At 31.8% G+C, this 27,151-nt stretch overlaps 1 protein-coding gene across 1 annotated transcript in view; it reads left to right on the top strand.

Moving 5' to 3' along the window:
* LOC140434137 (uncharacterized) overlaps nucleotides 1-27,151 on the top strand; it is a 248,384-nt gene that overhangs the window by 140,048 nt on the left and 81,185 nt on the right. Inside the window, exon 3 of the mRNA XM_072522190.1 lies at nucleotides 10,480-10,611. Coding sequence (XP_072378291.1) covers nucleotides 10,512-10,611 — 100 coding nt within the window. The 5' untranslated portion in view covers nucleotides 10,480-10,511. The remainder of the gene's footprint in view (nucleotides 1-10,479; nucleotides 10,612-27,151) is intronic.

Raw genomic sequence — 27,151 nt, 5'->3', positions numbered from 1 at the left:
TGATAAATAACTATATATATACAAGGATTTCCACAGTTTTCACCGTATTCCTTCACTCAACCGTTTTCTCTAATTTTTCCTGTTTAGCCAGTCCCCTTCCTGTAGGTTTCTTCTACTCATTGCTTCGTCCACCTCATCTCTGAAAGATCTTCGGGGTCTGATTCTCTTTCTTCTTCCTATCGGGCTCAACTCTGTTATTCTATTTATCCACCGATTTTGGTCTGCTCTTCTGACATGTCCATACCATGTTAATCTCTTCTGTTCGATGTAGTCTATTACGTCGGAGTTCATTCCCATTCTCCTCTTAATCTCCATGTTATTTATTCTATCTCTTCTTGTTACTCTGCAGCTTCTCCTTAGGAATTCCATCTCTGTTGCTCTTATTTTGTTTTTGGTTTTCTTATTTATTGTCCAATTTTCACACCCATAAGTGAGGATACTTCTTGCCATGGTATTATATATTTTTTTCTTTGTTTTCATGCTGATGTTCTTATCCCATAGTACCGGGTTCAATTTTCGTATGCAGTCTCTTGTTTGTCCTAGTCTGTTTTTTATATCTTCCTCCGTTGTTCCTTTGTTTGATATTATGAAACCTAAATACTTATACTTGTCTGTTCCTTTGATTTGTTTACCTTCGTCTATTTCCAGCTGTTTTATTTCTGTATTCTCCGTTGTTAGGTATTCAGTTTTCTTTAGGTTTATTTCCATCCCATTCTTTGTATATTCCTGCTCCAGTTTTCTCATCATAAAACTGAGGTCATCCTCGTCTTGTGCGATCACTATTTGGTCGTCGGCAAAACTTAGCGTATATAGATATTCGTTCCTTACTGGTATACCCATTCCTTCGCACTTTCTTTTCCATGGTTTCAGGGTTTTTTCCAGGAATATTTTGAACAGGGTGGGGGATGTGGAGCAACCCTGTAGTAGTCCCTTTGTCGTCTTAAATGGCCTGCATATTCTATTGCCCGTTTTGATAGCTACTTCGTTATTCTTGTAGAGTGCTTTTACCGCGTTTATTAATCTTCGTGGAAGATAAAATAAATAAATAACTCCGTAAACTAATTTTCGAAACCAAGTTTAGATTTCTGTTTTAATCTGTGCCTTCTAAGAATTGCAAGGCAAAACAGAAGTTGATAAAACTGTTATTAGAGACATGGGGCATCTAAAATTGCATTCCACAACATATCTCCTCAACTAAGCAAAAATCCTTTGCGAAATGGTCCAAAATCAGAAATCTGAATTTGGTTTCGAAAATTAGTTTTCGGATTTATATATTGATATATTTTACATTTGATATTTTAATATTTTATTCCTTTTGGCGACCTCTTTGCAATTAGGTAATTAGATATTATAACGTTGTTACAGAATATAATATTCTGGTAGATGGTAGAAAATAACTACTTTTTTTTAGATATTCCTCATAAACATTTTCACCTTATGGAGCTGAAATTCTTTTATAAACATGCTACAACCTAGTTGCCAATATAAAGTTCAAAGGAAAATATAATACGTTAAAAAACATCCTTTTAGTTTTTCTTCCTAGAGATCCTAAACAAATTTTACGCGATGCAGGAAAAATAACTCCATTAGCATCAGCTTCGCGAGAGGCATATTTTATTTATTTTAAAAATGTAGGGGTGACATGTTATGTAAGAGAGAACCTTGAATGTGCTTCGTAAAAACGTAGATAAGAGTATAGTGTTGCTATAGGGAATAATAATAGAGATACTTATGTGTGAATCAAAAAAATCAGTGTTGTGGGACTACGAAAACATATTTTTATTTAGTGTATGACACAAATTAAAGAAAATGCTACAAACTTCACACTTTACAATAAAATAAAAATATTTTGAATTATTCAGCTTAATAATTATCTGCTGAAGCAGTACCAAAAATAAAATTTAAAAAAATATATAATTTTACTGTAGACTGGCGTGTTTGTTTAATATTAGAAATACTGTTTTTCAATATTAACTAAACCATGGTAGGTTTCTCAGCAATAAAAAACCAAAAAAACATTATCACTCCCATGATCTGGGAGTGATAAGTTGTTAACAAACGAAGGCAGAAATTTTTTTTTTAATTTTATAAGACTGAACTGGAAATTATTGATACCAAAGAATGCCAGACTACCGGCTTGTTTAAAAGCTCTACCGGTAATGAATTTCTTCCTCGCACAAGTATCATTTTTGCCAGTAAAACAAAACTTCCCACCCTCATGACGAATTCTATCTAGCAGGCGATTGGTGAAATTACTTAAGTATTTACTTAAGTATACAAACAATCTAGGCCCTTCTACTCGTGTGTGTGAGTTTGAGTGCGGTTCTTTAAAAAATCATATAGAGGCTGTTTGAATTATCTTTAAAATTAAAATGAAATCCATTCCTTTTATGGATTTCATTAGTTTATCCTCATAAGAAAACGAGCTTAGACAAATGAAAAAATGAAAAATTTAAAAAAAAAACTATCCTTTTATTATTTTGTAACGAACAAAAAGTTATTAAAAGAGTCTACGTTAAAAAGTAACGTCATCTTAGAAAAGAAATAAACAAGTCTGTGTTTGCAGTGTATAACTACATATGAAAAGTGCTGATACGAAACTAAAATTAAAATCATATTCGTAAGAAAACAAACATTTTATATCATGGCATTAGAATATGAATAAGAAATATATAAAAATAAAACTATACTTTGTCCCAAATCTCGAAATTCGTTCACATAAAAAATACATTTGCTTTTTAGGTAGAATGTAGATATTTATTGTAATTAAAAGATCAATAATAAATCACTTCTAGCAATCGGACTCCCAGTAGGGGTCAAAAAAAACATTTAATTGAAAATATATACGAGAAAAGAAATTTTTCGGCTTACCTCATCAAAAAACCACTCAAACCAAATTATCGTCCTGTTTGTCGCACGTTTAAGAAAAGAAAGAGGGAGGAAGATAAATTTCGCAGAGTTAACGAACGCTCTGATTTTAAGGCGATGGTCGGAGCTATGAAGAACTACAGTAGGGTCCTTGAGGTAATTTAAATGCACTCGGTGGATGGATGGCGTAAGCAATATTGATTTGAATATTTACTAGAAATTAAAATAATAAATTTTTTGAAATTTTTAAAACGGTTACACTGCCCCCTCCACGATTCCAACTGGGTACTAGCTTCGAATCGGACTAGCGATGGTGACACACCATACTAACCTTCAAAAGTGTAAACAAATAAGAGAAAAGGTATGACAAACACAACGGGCAAATGCAGACATATGTTAGTATAACCTAGACTCAAAGAATCTTTCATTCACAATTCATGTAAGGTAAACGATTTAAGAAGAAAGCGAAATAAAACGTATAGAATATCTTATCTATGACTATGAACTAAAAAAATGTAGAAAAACACACAATAGCGTTCTAACTCTTAAAATGCATAAGGTATTTCACCTATAACGAATACGATGAACAGTGCGGAATAAACAAAGCATATATACAAATCATTATTATGAGACCAACTGCTCTGAGTCAATACTAAACAACATCATTAAGGTATTATCATTTGGAATTTCACAAACAATATAAAATAAAACACGCTAGGGTGGTAACTAAAAAATAATTCACTGTGTAATTGTTAGAAGACCTTAGGCTTTCGCTAACATTACTATATAAACACAAATTTGTTTGCTGGCACACAATAAAGCACAAAAAAATGTTATCGTTTGTTCAGAAGCGTGGAGTCTTTCATCTATGACTTAATTCACGAATAACACGCCATAATAACACAACGCGTCATTATAGATCTATTTAGAAACACGCAAAAAAACGGAATGAGTTACTAATAGTTCAAAATTGGATACGTTAAAGTTCTACAAAGATAAGCCTGTAATAAGTTTACTGAGAAAGATAGACATCAGAATTTCTGAAAGACATTGCTCTATTGAGCAACTGGGAGAGAAAGAGGGCTGATGTTTAGTTATTAGTATGACAACTAGAATTGGTGATAACTAATGCGTATCATACGCCTATAATAAGGACAAAAATTGGTAGGTCAGTTTCGGGTAGGATCACAATCAGTAGGGTCTAGATAATTCTTGGTTACATAGTTTAAAGAACTTAAAAAAATTTCCTGATGCGGAAGATTGTTATTCTAGATTTATTACTGAAATGCATTTATGAATGACTTATTATTCCGACTAATTAACTAGCAGGAATCCGCTATTCATTCCTAGCCTTCCTCAGTGTCTGGTCATTCAGAATGCAAGATATTGGACAGCAATAATCTTTTTTTAAACATTATTTTTGGGGTTTCGAATAGAGAGTCGAAATTCGAAAATCTTCACAATAAGAGTAAAACTTAGACAAAATGGACAGATACTATAATGACCTATTATTGGTAACTGGACAGAGGAATTTTGATATCTTTGGAATAGATGCCAAAAAAGAGAATTGGATTTATAAATCCGTATAATAAGGTAAAATGAATTTTATCTACTTAAATACAACTAAATGTATGTACAATTAATTGTGACATAAACTAGAATAAACATAAAGATATTATATTCTACCAAGGCATTCTAAAAATAAAATGAGATTGAGTTTTGAAAACACCCTTAAAATCAATGCAATTCTTACAGAGAAAACGATTTACGACGTGACTGCTTTTATTTTTTATTTATTTTATTTGATTGTTACAAGAAAAACGGGTGTGGCAGTCCAGTGGGACTGTCGGTAGAAGTTATACTTCTATACACGCGTTCGTCGTTAAAAATTTATAGGGGAGTCAATCTGCACAATCATTACATGTAATACTATAGGTAAGAGAGAGCAGAAAGAGAAAAATAATTAGATATACAGGTATATGGTGCATCGTTTGCTGTACATAAACATTTGACCTGTAATAGGAGTATAGTAAGTAAATGAAGGATTGAATCAATATATTAATGAAAATATATATTTTTATTTTCATACATGTATAAAAGGAGTTGAATGCAAAAAAAATTTTTTTACACATACTCTGCAGTAAAATTCATTGTTAATTTTGTTATTAATATAAAAATACAATACAATACACTGCCACATAATTCAATATTATAATACAATACAAATTAAAATGCAATATTCATAAGTATTTAAAAATGACAGTATAAATAACTTACGCATATGTTTAATTTACCATGAAAATAATATTAATAAAAAAATAATAATATTAATAAATATTAAATATGTTTACAAACGGAACATTTTTATTCTCGAGAGAGAAAATATATCTTCTGTCTCTCTCTTACCTATATCTTCATATGTAATGAGTTTGCCGATTCACTCAATATATACGAATACACACAAAATTCCAAAGTCGAACACGCGTATAAAAGTAACTTCAGAAAAATGTTTGTAGAAGATAAAAATAAAAAACCAACAACTCGGATTATGTTGTAAATTTTCATTATATTTTAAAATTTAGCATTTTTGCGTATATTACCTATATTTAATAAGACTAACGGGGGGTTTTTAAATATTTCAAAAATAAAAAAGGCAATTCATATTGGGATTCGAACTCACATACACCAGCGTATGAACCAAACACGTAAAATATTTGCCAATTAGACATGACGCAAACGTATTTCAAAATTGACAGTTCTCGGTCATACAGTGATTTATTGTAATTATTATTATTTTGAAATACAAAAGACTAAAATAATTATGAACATTTAATAAATATTACAAAACATATCACACAAATAATAATATTAATAAATATTATATTATTATATTATATATATATATATATATATATATATATATATATATATATATATATATATATATATATATATTGTTATGATATGTTATTTTGACTTTAATCTTAGTTTATTGAGCCAATAAAAAAAATATAACTTATTTGTTATCAAAAGTAAAATAAACTCCTTATATTACCTGTGTTCGATGGATTCAAAGATTTTCTAGTTGTCTTTTATCGGGATAGAGAAGAAGGATAAGAATAAAAATATATTATATTACAAAAATTTACGTTTCTTTATTTTATATGAACGAATAAAACAATTATCAAATTCTGTCGTTATCTTATCAATCAGCATACAAGAAAATAAATCAAATTTTTATAATAATAAGATTATAAAGCTACATACATTTATATTACGTGAAAACCAATTTTACTTAAAATTTTCTTTACTTGAAACAAGAAACAACAAAACTTTAAACTTTTGATTAGCCTAACAAAACCCCAGTTCTTAAATTTGAATGCTAATGACCATGATGTCAAACCGATCCTTCACAGATATAAAATTCAATTGTACAAACACTTACAGCTTATTTTTTTCTTTTTTCTTGAGTTGTATGTTGGAACATACCCAGAAAAGTCCAGTCTCCTCAACGATGTGATCTCTCCTCTTTGGCACCTAGGCTCTTTCTTAACGTCTCTGCAAACCTCCTGCAGACTACACAAAAAACACCTGATTCACTTCTCCAAACTCAGCTACTTATTTATGACACCAGGACCTCCTTTTGTCAACTTGATGCCGTAAGAATACTTTCACATATACTTTATAAAATGCCCACGGTAGATACAAGGACCTCTTTTAATCTACTTGTTATCTCCTTCTGCAAACTATTCACTTCTTTTCGTTACGCCGGTATCCAAACTCACGAACCACACCCTATCTTGAGACAAACGACTGTTTCCTTTCGATGATCAAAATATGACTAACTTCTCCGGTCTCATGATCGGCTCACAAAATTCCCATTTAAAAACGACCGTCCAATCAAAAGCTGAAATTGTGTTTACCATGATTTTGGAAAAGCCTAATTTCGGTTTCAGAGAAAAACTAAATAGCTTACTTTAAAATTGGTTTGGTCAATACATAATTTATACATATTTCAAAAGATTAGAATATGGTCATTTAATACTCGACTATACAAACAATGAAAAGATAAACTTACAGGTAAAATGTCTTCTAATTCTAAACAAAGGTTTTTTTGATAATTTTGTTTGAAACGGAAAAAGGTCGTTTGCCAAACAAATTTCTATTCTTATCTACACTAAATCTTATCTTAAATTACTGTATACAATTTGATTATATTGATATCTTGAAATTTTATTTCGATGGATTTTTTTATTTATTTTTCTTTGGTTGGGAAATATAATATTAAATATATATACAAATGGAACGTTTTTATTCTCGAGAGAGGAAGAGAGAGAAAATATATCTTCTGTCTCTCTCTTACTCATTATCTTACATATGTAATGATTTCACCCATTCACTCCCTTACAAATTTCCAACGTGGAGCGCGCGTATAGGAGTATAACTTCAAAAATTCGACTGATATTGGTTTATATAACTTTTTGCCAGATAAAGTAAAAAGTCTTCACTTGTTCGTTTATCGTTTAAGATTAAAATCAAATCACACTTTTTAAAACATTGTTTCCATTCAAAACCGGACTACCTAAGTACACCTTTTACTCAATAGTACTAGCTTGGTCAGGGTATTTGCCTATTACGATGATATTTAATGTTTTTATATTTTTATTTAGTGTGTTTATCGTTTCTTAAATTGGTATTATTAAATATCTGTTTGTAATGTTTAAATTCGCAAAAATTTTTTATATGTATGTATGTAAATTGTCACTATTCCTTTGACTTGTCAAAAACAAAACTATTTTGTATATGTATATTGACTAAATAAATTCTATTCTATTCTATGCAGTGTAATTAAAACTTGTAAAAATAAACACCTAGAGTAGGCCTTCTGGTTCGGAATTTAAATGTTTGGTTTTGGTAGATTCTGAAATGCCATTGGAATGTTTATAATCAAAGTAACGTTTAAATACATAAGCGGAAGAAATCTTCCACCACTACAAACTTAACGGCTCTTGAAGTGACGTTTTTTTGGAATAATTAAATTATGTCTAAATTACTCTTATTGGAGCAATACCTCAACCAGATGCCGTATTGTTCATGTAGGTTTTATTAGATGTCTATACAAGAGTAGTAGACTAGGCGGGATCTGTAGAAATTCAGACCATAATGGACATTTTCAATAGGAAGCTATTTTTTTACTGGAATCGCTTCAGGATGTGCCCAATATTGATAATCACGATATGCGCCAGTCGCAAACCCTGTGCTAAATTTTTTATTTAACAAAATCTGAAAACAATTGAAAATTTCTCATTTTTTTGCTCCTATTATCGTTTATAATTCGGAAAATATTGATCATAGAGAAAAAATTATAACAAGTTAAAAGTTTCGTTATTTAATTTTACACAATATTTCGTTAGCTAGGAATTGAAAATTTAATGTTTATTGTTGAAAAAATAGCAATAATTGGAAAAAAAGTACAAAAAAATGAAGTAGTCCTTTAAATGTTTTCGACTTTCTAAACTTGACTTACAAACTCCATATTCCGCCTAAAAAAACTTTATAATATGTTTAAAACGTGTGCTAAATTTTGTTAAGATCGGTTGAATAGGTTTTGCATAATAATTTTGCAATCCAGCCTACTGAAAAAAAAATCGCAAATTTTCAAATTTATAGTAGGCCCTAAATAAGGCTCTCAGATAGTTGCAAATTTTTTTTACATAAAAAGGAAGGTTCAAACTTTTAAACGCTTTTTGTAAAATTCAAATCGATTCACTAGGAGAGCCTAGAAATTTTTTTAAAGTTTTAAACATTTTTTATGCTTATAAACAAAGTGAATATTTACATTGGAAATGTAAAAAACTTGTACAAAAACATGCAGTTGTATCAAACATGGTCTCAAATATGGATATGGAGTCGATGGATTCCTTAGATTTTCTAGAGGCACAAGATAAAGCTACAGAGGAAGGAGAAGAAACATTAAATTCACAGATCGATGATAAAGATATTCAAATGGAAAATGAAGGTTTTGAGAATAAAATAAGGCCTGAAGATTTTTGTCCTTCCAAAGGATTAAAAAAATTTTTTTTTCTTTCGCCTTTGTTTTAACAATTTAAATTATTTATTAACAATTTATAAATATATATTTGTTTACTAAAAGTAACAATTTACTTCAATGTATAAATTGCAAGCTAAAAAAAATGCATGAAGAAAAAATGCAATTATTTGTTTAACATACAATTGTTTATTGCAAATTTTCCAATTTGCAATTAAAAATGGTATTTGAAAATATGATATTTGAAATCCTTGTCGTCCGAGACATTGATTAAAAAAAAAGCAAAATTAGTTAACAAGAGGCCGAGATAATGCAATTTTTAGCGCGCGCTATGATTTTGAACTCGTCGATTCACATTTCGAGTTAATGTCCCGCACCATTACCTCTCATGCATTTCGAACGACATTTTATGCGAAAACGGTTTTTATTTGTATTTTTTATGGATGTTGCCATGAAGTGCATTACGTAAAACTTTTCATATAAAAAGTACTTGACAAGACGAGGGGATTTGTTTAAAAACGAGCCCTCTATCACTTATGGTTACACGGCAAATGTATGCCAACTTTGACCTTCAATATCTCGGCAACCAGTAAGCCGAATGTATCTTTTTTTTTAAGAAGCGTCTTTTTATGTTCTTTAAGTGTAAAAATTTTGAAATTGATATGTTTAAAGCTCGTAAAGTTATTCAATTTGTTTATAAGCCTAATATATATAAAAAATGTTTAAAACTTTTTCTATGCTCTCCTAGAAAACCGATTTGAATTTTACAAAAAGCGTTTAAAAGTTTGAGCCTTCCCTTATGTGTAAAAAAAATTGCAACTATCTGAGGGCCTTATTTAGGGCCTACTATAAATTTGAAAATTTGCGATTTTTTCCAGTAGGCTGGATTGAAAAATTATTATGCAAAACCTATCTGACCAATCTTAACAAAATTTAGCACACGTTTTAAACATAGTAAAAGGTTTTTCTAGGCGGAATATGGAGCTTGTAAGTCAAGTTTAGAAAGTCGAAAACATTTAAAGGATTAACTTCATTTTTTTGTACTTTTTTTTCCAATTATTGCTATTTTTCAACAATAAACATTAAATTTTCAATTTCTAGCTAACAAAATATTGTGTAGAATTGAATAGCAAAACTTTTAACTTCTTATAATTTTTTCTCTAGGATCAATATTTTCCGAATTATAAACGAAAATAGGAGCAAAAAAATGATAAATTTTCAATTGTTTTCAGATTTTGTTAAATAAAAAATTTAGCACAGGGTTTGCGACTGGCGCATATCGTGATTATCGATATTGGGCACATCCTGAAGGGATTCCAGCAAAAAAATAGCTTCCTATGGAAAATGTCCAATCCAAAACAGATCCCGCCTAGACTATAGATATTTTATTGTAGATTAACACTGTATCCAAATAATTTTAGACGTTATATTTTGTTAAGTATTAGCATATATTTTTTGCAGAAATATGAGAGTAAAGATCTCTAAAAAAGTATATCACGTGGAAATTTTTGCTTCTTAGTTAAGTTAGTACTATCTTATAAAAACAGTACTTTTGTTTACAGAGTGGGAACAGGGCCACAGTGGCTATCAAGACATGGAGGTGGAGGTACGAGAAGAGGCATCTTCAGGACGACCCTCTTCGCGTTACCCCACAACACTTCTGGGCAACAATACACCAGGTTATCCTGTTGCAGGTACTAGAATAATACATAGTATATTGACAAAAAAAATAGTATAATTAGTTTTTATTAAATAACTTTTGGATATTTTAATAGAATGGTGGGTTAATAAATAATATTTTAAATTAATAACGGAATATTGATATGGTGAAATCTTTAAGATAATTATTTACTATTTTTTATTCTAAATATTTTTACAAATATTCTAAAAATAGTAATTGTAAATGGTACTGATACTACATTATGTATTTAGTCTCCGTTTTTTTATAATTTTTAAGCTTTTGTACTATTCTCTGTATTTAAATAATTGCATGATAACCAGTTTTTTTGTAGACATCTATCTATTTAACCATAGAACTAACATACGTACATTTTATACAGTACGTTCAGTTTTGGATTAGATATTGCAAACTACATAAAGCGCTAAAATCGGCAACATTGCCTCGTACAAGATAATTATTGTAATTCTCCGATTCCCTTCGACACCTTAGCCTTAGACTCCTAAAGTCCTTTTGCGCTATGACGGCCAATGTGCAATTAAGATATAATCAGTAGGCCTTAAACAGTGGGGCGTTAATATTTAATTCCGATCGCTTGAAAAGTAAAAATATTTAATTTCCTGTATTTTATGTTCAGTAATAATATTGGATTTTACTGTATCAACGGCAAATAAAATGAATATAATATGTATATACAGGGCGTATTAAAAGAAATGAGACGGAAAATTGAATACTCGAAATTATTTGTCGACATCAAATGTTCATCAAGGTCTCTATAAGTCTCTATTTTGCTTATAGTGAAAATCATACAAATGCAGTAAAATTGGAAAATACTTACCAAGTTGCTGGTATGTCCAAATTTGAATAAAATACATCCAAGACTTTACTTTCTACACACACTGTATTAAATATAATCTTGAAACGAATTGGCACTAAATTACTTCCGAGTTTTCAGCAAAACAAAAGGTTTAAACACGTGTAGTCCAGTAATTAATACCAAAGCTATTGAGAGTATGCAGTCCAGTAACTAAACCGAAGGTACTTTATCGATTAACTAAATCACACCACAAAGTCCGAACTGAATTCCCGAAATACTTTTTTGTTACTTCTTTTTAGCAAACCATTTGTCCTATTCACTGTCTGATATTTCACTATCAGAGTCGTTACTATCTGAATTGTCTATCCGAATAATTAGAGGGCGGACCTCATCTATAACTCGCTCTATAAGACTGAATGATTATGTCTTCCGTATGTCTAATACAATTTTGCCATTGTTCTGCATTTATTTGTTCTATTGATTCTTTCCATCAACTTAGAACGCTAGCGCCATCTGTTGTTTTGGTCGCATGTTTATCATAAAAAATTTTGGCTATACACCAAACTCTTCATTATAGTGGCAATGGTAGGGCGGAAGTCGAAGAACTTCATTGCCATATTTAAGAGCCATTTGGTCAGTAACTAATTTCTTTTGAATTTTGTGCTCTCCACACCTTTGTAGTAAATCGACTTTACTACAAAGTATAAAAGAATAAAAATATGTCACTCTGATTTTTCTTTGACAATTTTTTTTTCTGTCAACCACAACTTTATTTCTTCTTTTGTCCAGCTGCTTGAAGGAAATCTCTCTTCTCTAGGATGAATTATCCAACACTATTATGGATGGTCGCTCCAATTTTTTTAACAAATTTTCTTCAAACCATTCTTCAAAAATATTTGCATTCATATTTTCATGGTAATCACCTGTATTCTTTGTGGCTGAAAAAATTAAACAAGCATCAGGAATAAAACCCTTATTTTTTCAGCATAAAGTATATTATAGCGTTTACCATTACCGGAACGACTAGAAAAATAACATTTCATGGTGCCATCTTGCCAGGATGATTTTGACATATTTCTTTTAGCAAAAATCCAAGATTCATCTAAAAATACAACTTGACTCGAAATATCAGACGTTTTGTTGTTCATGTATTTTCTTAAAAATACAATGAACCGTTTTGAAACAACATTAGAGAGTTCACAAAATACTTGCCTATTATTTGTCTTTTTATATCGAAAACCTAAGTGTTTCACCACTCTTCACAAACTTGTTAAACTAATATCACACAGTTCCTTGTCTTTTATTTTTTGTTACACAGCATTAATTGTTACATGTTCTTTGGCTTTATACATATTATATATAATATTTTTAATTGCAAGTTTAATTGACTGGTGCAAATCTAAAGTTTTTTTATGTCGACGATTTCTCTTGCTTACTTTATTTATTTCATCCTCACTCATGTTAATAGTTCTTCGGAATGTCCTCTCTGAGATACCACAAGCATCGCATGTGCGTTTCTGAACTGCCATAACAGATGTCAATGGACCCATATTATTTTTTTCCAAATTATTCATTTTACTTTAAAGTACCGCTTCACTACACTACTATAAAAAAAAGGTACTTTAACTACTACACCCTAAAAAGGACGAGAGTACAACAGACGAAACAATCGAACACAAATTATTTAACAGCCAACGCTAAACAAGCATAAACACTGCATTTGTGTACTAAAAACAAATGCAACTTGGTATATTCCTAATTCTCAACCATATATAGTCTCAACCATAATAATGCACAAGGAGAAAACTAATGCTGCTCAAACTGCTGGAGTACGGAAAAGAATTACTAGAGGTGAATTTCCTCGTCTGGAAGAAAGTCTCGTCATTTGGCTAAGACAGTGTAGAGGACAAAAAGTGTCTTTTAGTGGAAACTTGTTGAAGAAAAAGGCAAAAAATTATCGTCCACTCTAAGCATCAAAAATTGGCTTACAAATTTTAAAAAGAGAAATGGATTTGTGTTTAAAAAAGTTTGTGGGGAAGTGGAAGTGTTGATAATGCAGTTTGCTTAGATTGGCACGATAAATTGAAGACCTTGATTGAAAACTATGATGCCCGAGACATTTTTAGTACTGATAAAACTGGCCTATTTTTAAATGTTTACCGCTTACTTTTAAAAATGAAAAATGTCGTGGGGGAAAATGTAGCAAAGAGAGGTTGACAGTTTTACTTGCAATAAATATGGACGGATCGAAAAAACTTAAACCCTTAGTGATAGGACGAGCAATGAGACCACGATGTCTCAAAGGTTTGAAATCGTTTCCTACGGATTATAATGCTAACCAAACAACTTGGATAACGACAGAACTTTTTAACAATTGGGTTTTAACAGTTAATGGGGACATGAAACGGCAAAAGCGAAAAATTTTACAATTTTTGGAAAATTGCACTGTCCGCAACAGTCCATCTACATTTTTCAACGTGGAACTCTACTTTTTTCCGCCAAATACAACTTCAAAATTGCAACCATTGGACCACGTGATCATCCATAATTTTAAGAAGTTCTATCGCAAAGAAATTGTTAAGCTCATTTTAGAATCTCTCGACAAGCAGCTAACTGCAAATATCACGGTTCTGATAGCTATTTTACCGATTGACAAGGCATGAAGAGGTGTAACACATCTAACAATTCTCGACTGCTTCAAAAAATCCGGTTTTTTAAAAGAAGATCAGAAAAATCTTCTAATACTTATGGATGATGGAGAACCAGCAATACAACCATTAGCTGACATCAACGGTTTTTCTGACCTTGTTTAAGTGGATGAAGATGTTGCTGTCTCAGGTTAACTAACCGATGGCAAAATTTTATCTGCGACAGATACGAATGAAAAAAGTAACAATGAAGATGAGTGCGATACATCAGAACCTTTGGCAGAGGTGTCAGTTAAGGAAGATCCTCATTCGATATCTCACAAATTTTTGTCTACAAAACGAAAGTGATGAAAAAGCATTTCAGGCATTTTTTCTCTTTCTCAAAAAATTATTGAGCAGCAGCAATGTGCTTTGAAGCAAACCAGTATAATACAGTTTTTTTGAAAGATTGATTAATTTGCATTATGAATACATACATGTATGTATGTACACGAATGTACCTCTAAACTATTGTCATCGTTAAAAAATAGCAGTTAATAAATAATAATTGATCAACACTTAATAATTCGAAGTTTTATTTATTTTCTCTCACAAATTTCGAACTATTTGATATTTAAAACACTTAGTAAAATTTTAAGAGTCCCTCGAGTTTTCAATTAACGGAGTGTCGACTGTATAAAGATCGAAATTTCACATACTTGACTACTACGCAACTATAACAAAGAGATTTTTGTATCTTAATTTTTAACTCTTAACTCTTAACTTTTTTTTTAATTTTTAGGCTTTTAGTAACAATTATTTGCTATTTATTACGTTTTATACAAATAAATCAATGCGGACCCTGACCGTTTAACTGGACACACAATTCCCATCACAAATTAGACGTCAAATGCGGCCTGATGAGACTTTTTCCGCCTTCTTTTGGGCAGCTCAGACAGCTCGAGTTAATTTGTCAAGAGGACACCACACTACGCCAGAGAAAATAAATTTTAATCAATTTAGAGGTGTGTTGGGAGAACGAAGGTTAATTTTCTGCTCCAGTAGGACCCAAATTTAAGTGGGATTCGTAAGGGATATGTTTCTATTAAAATAGATGATCGTATACACAGGCACAATAAAAATGTGTTTCTGTACCTCGTTGGGTCTTTTGCGATTTATAAATGACAATGAACGAAATATGAGTCATTTTGTGTGTGTGTGTGTGTGTGTGTGTGTGTGTGTGTGTGTGTGTGTGTGTGTGTGTGTGTGTGTGTGTGTGTGTGTGTGTGTGTGTGAGAGAGATGGCATTAGACATAAAATCTTTTTGCCACAGAAAATTGTTATAAGGATGTTTAAATTTTTATTTTAGAATCGTTTATAAACTTGATTAGAATATTATATATAGATTTGTCAGAATAAGATAACAGATTGCTGATGTTAACTGGTAGGCTAATATTGAGATCAATTAAATCTAGATATAGGCTTCGAGTCTGTTCCCTATGATTAGGACAATCGAAAAATAAGTGGTTTAAATCTCCGACAGATTTACCATCACAAGGACAGAAAGGGGTTTCATAGATTCCAATCCTATGCAGATGCTCTGGAAAGAGGCCATGGTTAAGTTTTAACCGGGTTATTAACGAAGAGTGTACTTTATTATAGTTAAAATTAAAAAGGGGAATATTTTTTGGTAAGCATGGATGAATAGAAAAGTAATGGTTTCTTGAAGTCTTCTGAACCTCTTTATATTTTGACATCCATCTTTCCCTGTAAATACTCCTGATAATTGAAAAAAGATCTTTAAAGTAGTAAAAATTTGTAATTTCTGATATCTCAGATGTATTTTTTGCCATACCATCCACTAATTCTTTTCCAATTACTCCATTATGTCTTTTAACCCAGAGTAAAGTAACTGTTTTTTTGTGAATTTTAGATCATGTAATAATTTTTTGATATCAAGTATAATGGAGTTTTGAAAAGTATTTAATGGATGGCTACGAATAGCTTGTAATACTGCCTGAGAATCTGATACTATTACGATGTTCTCACAATAATTAGTGACACACCAAGTTAGTGCTTTCTGTATAGCAGCAGCCTCGGCTGTAAAAATAGAACAACATTCAGGAATTCGATATTTCTCAACATAATTGCTGTTTGAAACAAAAAAAGCAAAACCAGTACTTTCAACAGTTTTTGAACCATCTGTATAAATTATTGTTAAATCTTCCCCTAATTTGCTTAGTATGGATTTGAATATCATATTAGTTAAAATTGGCAAGTCTGAATAAGAGGGCATTTTAATGGTTGGTTTGTCTATCAGAATTTCAAAGTCTTGTATGTAAAAAGGAAATTTTGGGAGCTGTAATATATAAGATTGAAATGAATTCGTATCAATAAAAGATTCTGCAAGAGGAGGAGAATTTTTTATTCTCCAATAAGAATTTGTTAAATTTTCTGTCAAAAGTAAACCTATTTTGTGAACCATAGTTGTATTAAACGATCTGTATGTTATTAGACGTTTGTTGGCTAACATTTGCCTACGTATGTGTAAAGGTGGTTCCTGGGCCTCTGCTAGAACTGCTTGGTTTGGTGAAGACATCATAGCTCCTAGACAAATTTTTATTGATTTAAATTGTATTCTGTCAAGAGTTAATAGATTTGTTTTGCATGTTGAACCGTAAAGAACACAACCGTAATCCAGAATGGATCGTATGTAGGATCTATAAAACATTAAAGAGATATTTTCATCTGCACCCCATCTTTTTTTAGAAACGAAACGCAGAAGGTTAATTCTACGCTCGCACTTTTGTTTTACGTACTTTATATGGCTGGACCACAAGAGTTTTTTTTATCTAGGATCATGCCTAGATACTTATACTCTTCTGCTAAGGGGAAATTATAATCACCTATCTGGCATTTGCCTGTGACTTTTTGTCTACGTCTAGTGAAACATACAATCGAAGATTTTTCTTGTGATATACTAAAACCCATTTGTTTCACCCACTTATCTATGTTACTAAAGCTAAGTTTTAGATTCAACATACAATCTTCATAGGATTTATGGCTGATATATAAACATATATCGTCTGCATATTGAATTATTTTGCATTTTTCATCCACCAAACCATGCAGATCTGCAGTATAAACATTAAATAATAAAAGACTTAGAATTGAGCCTTGTGGGAGACCGTTATATAATATTCTTGGACCGTGTAATACATTTCTATGATCCCGTAAGTATATTTTTCTATTCACATACAAATTTATTATATTTACAGATAATCTTTTATCAATACCACACCCCACCATTTTTGAATATAATATATCCAAATCAACCACGTCATATGCACCCTTTAAATCTAGAAACAAACTAGCATAAATTCGTTTTTTAAAAAACAGAGTTGAATATCCGTAACTAAATGTATGAGAGCATCAATAATACCTCGACCTCTACAGTCATTTTACAGGAACCAAATTAAATATCTTTATAGAAGTATTCTTTGTATTCGGTAAGAAAATATTCCAAATAAAGTGAAACTTCTTCATAACTGACAGCAACGGTGGGAGGGGGGGGGGAATAATTGCACGTTGTGTAGAGTTATCGCTTAATCAGTTAAAAGTTGCGATTTGCTTGATCTTTAATTTTATATTTTCGTACTTATTTGCATAAGCATATACACAAATACAATACTAAGTAGTGTAAGAAAGGTAGGTAGGTATTACTTCTTAAAAAAAATCATCAAATTTGGTTTGTTTTCTGTTTTAAACATTCTTTTTTACAATTTCTGACACGTAGGATTACATCAGATATTTTTTTACTTGGCCTTCACCTTTATATATAAAAGATAAGTCTCTTAATTTTAAATAAGCATAGCTGACTTACAGTTGTAGTAAGTTCTAGTTCATCGTTACTCTCATTGTCAAAAACATTGGACACCTCTTTTTAAATCACTAACACAACTCGCTCAGTTTACTTCAGGAATTTCCGTCAATATGGCTGCATCAATCTCTAGTTAGTTCAAGAAATTTTCAACTCCATGATATAAGTTTTATGGCTCATCTAAATACGGTTACTGTATTCCTGGTGATGGAGAACAAAGTAAAGATGATTTAGATTCAGATTTAGATAATGAGTATATTCCTTTTAATGGAGAACTAAGTGAAGACGAATTAGGTTCAGATTCTGATAATTAGTATATTCCTCGATGTCTTCAGTCCCAGTCTGATGATAGCGATAGCAATGAATAAAGGAATTTGTTTGAAAATATACTTATTTGCTCTGGTGTGAATAGAATTGTCAACAAAAAAGAATTTTTTTTATGGGAATCAGACCATTTGAAGCATTTTAATAAAAGTGAGTATGCATTTAAAGGCGTTATAGAACTATCAGAATGTATCCTCGAGTTAAAAACTTCTGCAGATTTTTTATTGTTTTTGTTTCCGAAAGAATTAATATCCATGACTGTAAACAATTAAACATAAAAGCTCTGCGGGATAATATAGACAAACCTGTCAATATTACCGAAAACGAAATGAAGCAATTCATAGGAACTGTAATATTTATTTCATTGGTGAAATTACCATCATCGAGACTTCACTGAAATGGAACTGTATTTCTACCACAAGTATTGGAATCTATGACCTGCAATAACGAATATGTTTAGGAGCCATGAGATCCACTCCAGTACAAGCTTTATATTTGGAAGCCTTGGAACCCCCTTTAAATATAAGACGAAGGTTTTTGTACAAAAAATATTTAATGAAAGTATACTTACTGAACTCATCTCTATACGAAAAGATAGTCACTTTGAATTGCCATGACCTGACAAATAAATATTGGCAAAAAAAGAAATCTCCCTTACTTTGCGAAGCGTATATTCAAAATATAGCGCTTTTAAAAAATATAGATAGAACGAACTACACATTCAAAAATTACTCTTCTTTCTTTTTACATACAGATAATATTGTACCAAATTATAGTGAAAATATATATTTAAATAAAAATATTGTTCTATCTATCTAAACTTACAAGACTGCCCATACATTTATAGAATTAAACATATTATTCAAACTCTTTTAACCAAAGGAATCAACTTACATTTTTTCTGGATTAAAGCACATGCAGGATTTGAACATAATGAATATGTCGACTTATTAGCCAAAGAAAGCATTTCAACAGATACTGGTATTCTACATAAAGTAACGCTTTTTGATAGTATTGTTTCTTGCAAGTCAACATTGCTTCGAAAGTGGAGCTACCAGTGGAAGGAATACTCTTTTGTGAACCAAAATAGATACTCGATAATTCAGCCAGATATTCCCAAATTTCCTTGGTACAAGTCTTTTAGAGCTTCCAGGAGGCACATAACTTCCATTATTAGAATACGATTCGGGCACGCATGTTATCCAAAACACTTATTTAAAATACAGGTTTTGGATGATGACAAATGTGAGTATTGTGGAAAGGAAAGTGATTTAGATCATATATTTTTTGGTTGTTTTAAAAACACAGCTCTATTTACAACTCTTTAATTAAATTTTTAAAAGACAGCAAATTATCATTATAATTCTCTAAAAATTATTTAGTTAATCTTGTTACCTTTGTTTTAAACCATTTGTATACCTTCCTTCTCTCCGTAGCCTAGTGTTGTGTCTTATATAAATCAATGCCTTGATAGGTCCCTAGGCGAGAAAAGTGTGTCCCTGTTCTTCTAATATCGATGTAATCTTTTATTTTGATAGGGCATTTAGATAAATTATAATGATGACTGTGATGACAAGACGACAAAATCAAAGGCGTGCAATCCTGCAAATATTTGGGGGTCATTTCAACAAGAAGGGAAATAGTGCGGATAAAATCAGGGAAAGAATAAACAAGGGCAAAGCAGCGACCTGTGCCCTAAACTTTTTTCTCTGGCAAAAAACAATTTAATGAGAAACCAAAAAACACATTTACGGTAGTATAGTCCAAAGTATTACACTTTACGGTTCGGAAGTATGGGACGTCACCAAAGCTAATAGAAACAAACTTATGACGACAGAAATGAAATATCTGAGACGAAGCTGCGGTAGATCGAAACTGGAGAGAGTTAGAAACTAACAAATAAGAAACAAAATGAAAATGGAGCGAAATATCAATGATGACATAGAAAGAAAACAATTAATCTGGTTCGGACATGTTAAAAGAATGCCAGAGTACAGATGGCCTAGAAAAGTACTGGAATGAATCCCTCCTGAAAGAAGAAAGAGAGGACGACCACGGAGAAGTTAGCGAAACGATATTGATGAAGCAATGGCGGCAAGAGACATAAAAGAGGCAACTGCATATGACAGAAAAAGATGGAAATTGGGGGAGCAGAAGCGGCGATAGCCGTAATCAATCCGTTATTATATTATTATATATAATGAAAGAATGATTTGTCTATGACAATTTCAAACCTAATGTATTTTTATTTTTGAATTTGCATATGAAGTAAGTAAGTTCGTGTAACCTTCTGGCTAAGGTCCAGTGTTAAGGTTTTTAGGTCGCGCAAGCGCCCCTAACATGACTTAACGACTACTTTCGTAGCCGGGACCGACGGCTTTACGTGTCCTCCGAAGCACGGTGGCAGCTCAGTTAAATTGGAAATTGAAAATTTTGTCGGTGCCAGGATTCGAACCCGGGCCCTCCAGCTTGTTAAGCCACTGAGCTATGGCTGCTATATTGCATATGAAACCATATATGAGTTTACAAAAAAAAAACTTCTATATCTATAGGACTAAACAGTTATTTTAAATGTACTAATGCCCTTTATATGCCATAACAAAAATCACAATACATAAAAATATTTTTTATTTTATGTGTACAATAATATATACAGTAGAGGGTTAAATAAAAAAGCTATTATTTCAACAATTATTTTTTAAAGAGAGCAAACTAAACGTCCCTTAAAATGATTTGTCTCTTGCCCTACTTTCCAATTACTATTGTAAGAAAAACATTTACTCTTGATGTGATTGAACCGTGAAAGTCTGAAAATATTCACTGAAAACAATGGACAAATTGTTCAAATTTTTGTATCTTAATACTACCAAGCTACGTTACTTTTTTGGCACTTTGTCAAATACTCATTTTTTTAAATTAATACTCAGTATTTTTTTTATATAGTTCACTACGCATAAAGTTAAAACGAATAAAAATGGTCCAAGAATTTGTACTTATTACTAATTGAATCGGATAATCCATTTCATTTATCTGATCTGTCAGAGAGATTTAAAGCGCAAGTCCATTAGGGCGAGTGACAGCCTCTCCTAAGAATAAATATATCAAGCAACGCTGCTATGAAATCAAGATCCCGAGATGACTTATTACTCCTTATCTCTAATTAATCTATACTGGAATTTCTGGATGCTATTCGGAGTTGACTCCAATTCAGACGCTACTAATTGGACCACTTTTGAGATTCGCATGGCGCGCGATTTGTATCAGCAACTAAACCAATTTAAGTTACCTGGAAAATAAGTTCAATTCATGGTATTGATTACTAGCCGGAATAAAATTCTTGGGACGATGCGACGTAGAAAAATATTTCCGGTGTAATATTTTTACAGGCTTAAAAATGAAAATATTTTTTGGAGGTTTAGGGCCTTTTCGGTCTAAATAAATAGAAAAATTAAATAATTTATATATTACTTTTCTCCAAAATTTACAAACCACCTTAAAAATTGTATCATAAATTTGAAGCTATTTTTCTTCTGAACTGTTGAATGGATTTCGATTATTTTTGAGGTAAAGCTTTTACACTCGCTTTGTATTACTTACTTCTGTATCGTAAAATGCTGAGGCAAGCGTCACGAAACTAACGTCACGAGAAGCAGTTCTTCACATCCATTCACTACTTTTGATCAATTCGTTTTTAGTCATCAAATATTTATTCTAAACAGGTTTAAAATATATTGTTTAATTTATGTATCAAAACACCGAAATATTTTTTCAATCCTTTTGCATCGCTGGGATTGATAATATAAACATTTCTGGTTTGTATATCGATCGCCTGGTTACAAAAGTGGCTAACTACAAAATCGTCGTTTTCAATTAAACGAAATTTTTAGTTTAATCCTGTCGATCAAATCAGGTCTTTCAAATCGAATTATTGTTTCTCTATAAAATATTAGGTAGTAATACTGACAAACACTGTAGATATAAATAAAGTAAATAGTTCTTTAAATTATTCGTCTGGGGATGGTTTTTCGTAATAAAATGCACGTAGCTACATTTGGAATTTAACTTTATTTTAAATTAAAAAATGAATAACAGTAAAATTTATAAAAATAAGTCATAAAGTTCAAATAAACAACGGTGTAAACTTCTTGTAAAATGAATATTTTAAACAAAATATTTGGATCCGTCTCGTCCTCAATATTTGGATCTCCAATTAAGTCTCTATAAAATTCTCTGCAATCGTCGGGAAAATTTGCAGCACTACTGATTTCTTTTAAATTTTGAAGTTTTGCAGCCGATATTTTTCTTTTTTCTTCAAACAAAGGCTTTAAAGAATTTTTCATGATGGACGTAACTCTTCGACCCCTAAGGGGAACAATCAATATTTTGTGAAATACTTGTTCATCTAAATAGGTTTTAACGTGCATCACAAAAGGATTATCTTTTTCATAACGAATCCACTTAATGTCATGCCAGTTAATCACAGTTCCATTTTCAGCTTTGTTTCGATTAACCATTATAATTTTTGCAATGGGTTTCCCCCATTGCCTGACTTTACCCAATAAATAAAGGTAAGGTCAGGTGTTGTATAAACTTCACATTTTGGAGCATTTCGTTTTGCGTTTTTTAAAATAGTTACCCATTTATGCGGCAAGTATACAGGGATATTTTTGGCCTCTGTTTCTATTCTAGCATGTATTGAGCCACATTCCATTTAACTGTGACCAGAGATAAAAATTTTTTGATCGATTACTTCAATAGGCAAAGCCTGAACAGCATACAGAAACATGGCAGCAACAAATTGTACTATTTTTGTACTAACCACCGTAAGTGTCACTGAATAGTCTAACACTTTTAAGTGTTTGGGGGAGGCTCCTAAGATGGTCAAACAAGCAATACGCTACTTCTGAGGTCCCACGTCCATCCTCAATCTCAGTCCACATGAAACATTCAACAGTATTATTTCCAGTATTAAAAATCGTAAGATTATAAGTAACAAATTTCGTTTTATAAAATACAACCGGATTTGTCGGATTTGTTAGAACGTACAGGACCTGTTGCAGGTCAAAATTACAGGCGTTTATTTTAATGGTACATTATTTTGCTACTACTCTTGTTGCGCATCCTTGTATTGATGGTACTAAATTCCTGACTTGCTCCGCCATTTTCCTACCTCCATCTAATTCCAGGACAACACCTTCTTGTCTGATTTGTCTAACCTTGTTTATGACGACATCCTCTCTTTCTCCTAGCTCTTCTCTTGACTCCTTTACACGTTCAGCATAGGGCTTGTCTTTCGGTTTTGTGATGATTACCATCCCTTTCTTTTCTGTGGCTACTATTTGCCTTTTCTGAAACGTTTTGCCATATATCGTTGCCGTTACCTTCTTTCCTCTTGCTGCCCACTCTAGCACTTTTCTTGATTTTTCCACTCCTAGTACTGCTGGTGTCGCTATCCCTATCTTTTCTCTATTTATTCTTTCTATACGGTCAAATAGCTTCCTGCCTGCTGCCACAAATTTAACAGCCATTGGTTCTTCTCCTCTCCTTTGTTTCAGCTTGTATAAAAGTTTTTTTTGATGTCCTCTCTCTCCCATTTTCTCATATTCCCATATTCCCGAATTCAATTTTATCCCTGTTTTTAGTGAGTGCCCTCCCTAAAAGACGGCTCTGCTCTATTGTTTTCTACTTCCACATTGTCTATTTCTTAGTGTCCTTGTTCATCATCTCATTCTCTGATTAAACGTAGGTTGTTTATTTCTCTGTTTTGTGTTCTTCCTTGTCCATTGTTGTTGTTATATTGGTTTCCTCTATTAAAATGTTCCCGTCCTGGATTTGGCTGATATGGTTGACTGTTATAATTTCTCCCATTATTTTGAACTCTATTTTGTTGATATTCATTTCTATTCTGCTCATATCTGTTTTGATTAATATTATTTGGATATCTTGGTCCGTCATTATCTCTATATCCATTTTATCGGTAAGGATTGTAAGTACGAGCCGGTCTGTAGTTGAGTGTGCAGTTTGTTTGGTTATTCCCATTGTTTTCCGTTTGCCTATCTTTCGTTCTTTCTTTTCTTCGGGCCTCTCTTACAGCTAAGAACTGGCATGAACTGTCCATGTCTCTATATCCTTGCAAGGTGACATAGTTTTCCATTGTATTGTCAAATTGTCTTGCTATCAATTCAACTAGCTGTTCTTCAGAATAATTAAAATTTAAAAATTGCCCACTGAAGTATACTTGTAATGCATATCTCTCTTCGGATATTCCTAGTTTTTCATCATATTTCCCATTTTGTAGTTCACTATTGAAGACCATATACAAATACAATTAAAGTCAGAAAACTGCAATATGAAGGGTAGAAGGAGTCGCTGAAGAAGACGCATCTCCTGGTTAAACAATTTGAGAGCTTGGTTTAACTACACTTCTGCTCACCTCTTTAGAGCAGCGGTATAGAAAGTATGAATTGCCATGATGGTTGCCAACCTTCTTAGAGGAGATGGCACATGAAGAAGAAGAAGAATTGACGATCATCTGTTTTTCTTTTCCCCAATAATACCTCAAAAATTTCCTTTCAAAATCTTCCCAATCTTCAACTTATTTTCCTTACTCTCGAACCATAATGCTGCGCCTTCCTTAAAATGATTCCTTATCATATCCTTAGCCTCTTCAAAATCTTCGTATCTTTGTTTTTTATTTTTCAGTATCCTAATAAACGGAACTGGCTGTTGTTTTTTTATATCCCCGCCGTTTCTTTATAGTGTAAAATGGTGTAATAATAGAGTTTTCTTTTTTCATCTTATTTTGCAACACCCTATATGGATATATTACACTACTAAAACCTATTGCCAACATGTTATTTCTTTTATACTAATAACAGTGCCAATAACTAAAAAAGGACAAAGTTAAATCAACTAAATATTGGCAACCGTATAGGAAACTCCTTCGCACAGAAAATTAGGAGTAGACCACAGACGCCTCTCAGTCTTGTCTTTAAAATGAAGCACAACTTACTTTTGATAAAATACTTCCACTGTTCCACGACTTGCCAAGATAAGTTGGCAAAGTAAGTCATACAGGATCCCGTTTTTGCCTGATTTAAAAATAATAAAGTTTGTTTAAAATATTAAATTATCGATGCACAAATAAATTGCTTTTTCTGCAAAAATTATTTTGAAATTATTGGTTGTATTAATAGTAGAAAAGGAAAACATAATATACCAATTTACAAAAAAAAACTTTACAATTTTTTTTTTAAATTCATAAGTAGAGAGTTAATATCAAGTTTAAATAAATTTTTGTAGTCTTTAGCCATTCTCCTACAAGTGTTTCAAAGTCTACATATCGTCAGAGAAACTTGAGAAGACTAAACTGGATCAAAACGTACCGGCTATTTGGCAATTGTATGTATGTAGCATTAACATTTTGGGCCCATTGCTGGATGGATAATTTCCATCGTTTTTTGTTATTTGCTATCAGCTTCCAATCTGATTCCCATCTCGCTGACATCTTCTATCGCTACATCTCTCCCTTTCCTTCTTGGTTTTCTTGCATTCTTTGTAGATGTCCGAGCCATTCTAGTCTACGTTTTTTTACCACTTTTGTTATTGTAGGGTTGGTATACAATTGGTACACTTCTGCATTAGTTCGGCTTCTCCATTCTCCCTCTACTACTTCTGTAGGTGCTAAAAAAATTGGACGTGTGTGTACCGACAAATGCCGTTTGAAATGTCCAAATAGGGTATCTGAAAAGCTGAGAGAGACACAGTTTAAAGAGTATTGGGCATTAGGGTCCTTGCAAAGACAGCTAGATATTTTGGCTTCTTGTATTCAGCCACTTGAGTTGAGCTACCGACGTATTTTTACATCACAAACCACTCCCAGAAATACAAATTGTGCATTTTTTATTACAGGAAGGTTTCTCATTAATACTTTTAAAATAACTGAAAGAGCTATTTGCTCTCTAATTAAAGCAGTTTTAAGTGAAAAAACTACTATTATACCAGAAGATAAACGTGGGAAGCACGAGAGTCACAAGAAAATAAATGAAAAAATTTTGGATTTTGTTCGTAGCCATATAAATTCAATTCCACAAATTGAAAGTCACTATCTTCGAAGTGATTCTTCGAGGCAATGCATAGACGGTGGTTTAATCATTGCGGAACTTCACAAGAACTATATAAAGGAACGAAAAGAAGCAAAAGAAGAAGAGTCAGCAACCTACGATTGTTATTCTCGTATTTTCAACAGCGAATTTAATATAGAGTTTTTTATCCCGAAGAAAGGTCTTTGTGACCAATGCGAATCTTTTAAAAAATACCGAGGCAGAAGAAAAAGAAAATAAGGTTTTCTTGCTTATCTTTTACATTCATCTTTCTTCCCTGATACCCCTGAATTTGGCATTTGTAGTAAACTAGTATACCAAAGTATACAATGAGCGACCTCTAACGAGGAAAGATATTTAATGATTTATCATAAATTTGTAAATTTTTAAAATTTCAAAAGCTTTCTCAGTTTATTACAAAAATAATAATGAAGCTTATAAGTAAACGACTACGATGATAGAATTCCATACTTACAAAACAATTTGACTTAACAAAAAACAAACAAGTAACAACCGAGCACTGTGTTCAATAATTTAATTGTCCGGTGATTTACGGCTTCATTTAATTTTATTGCGGTGACACTGCGAATTGCCATTGGGACTTTTTGTTTACAAAAGAACAGCATCAGCATATGTGTGTATATATTTTATCTTTAAGAGGGTGGTCATGCCTTGTGTGCGATTGTCGAAGGAGATTGACAAAGAAATATACGAAGAAATATATAAGAGTTCTTGGAATGATTTGTTTGACGGGTAGTTTTGTATGATGGATTGATATTGAAATATTTGTTTAACTCGAAATGCGA

This window comes from Diabrotica undecimpunctata, chromosome 2 (genome assembly GCF_040954645.1).
Source record: "Diabrotica undecimpunctata isolate CICGRU chromosome 2, icDiaUnde3, whole genome shotgun sequence".
Taxonomy (NCBI): domain Eukaryota; kingdom Metazoa; phylum Arthropoda; class Insecta; order Coleoptera; family Chrysomelidae; genus Diabrotica; species Diabrotica undecimpunctata.
This window is presented reverse-complemented; position numbering and strand designations above follow the sequence as displayed.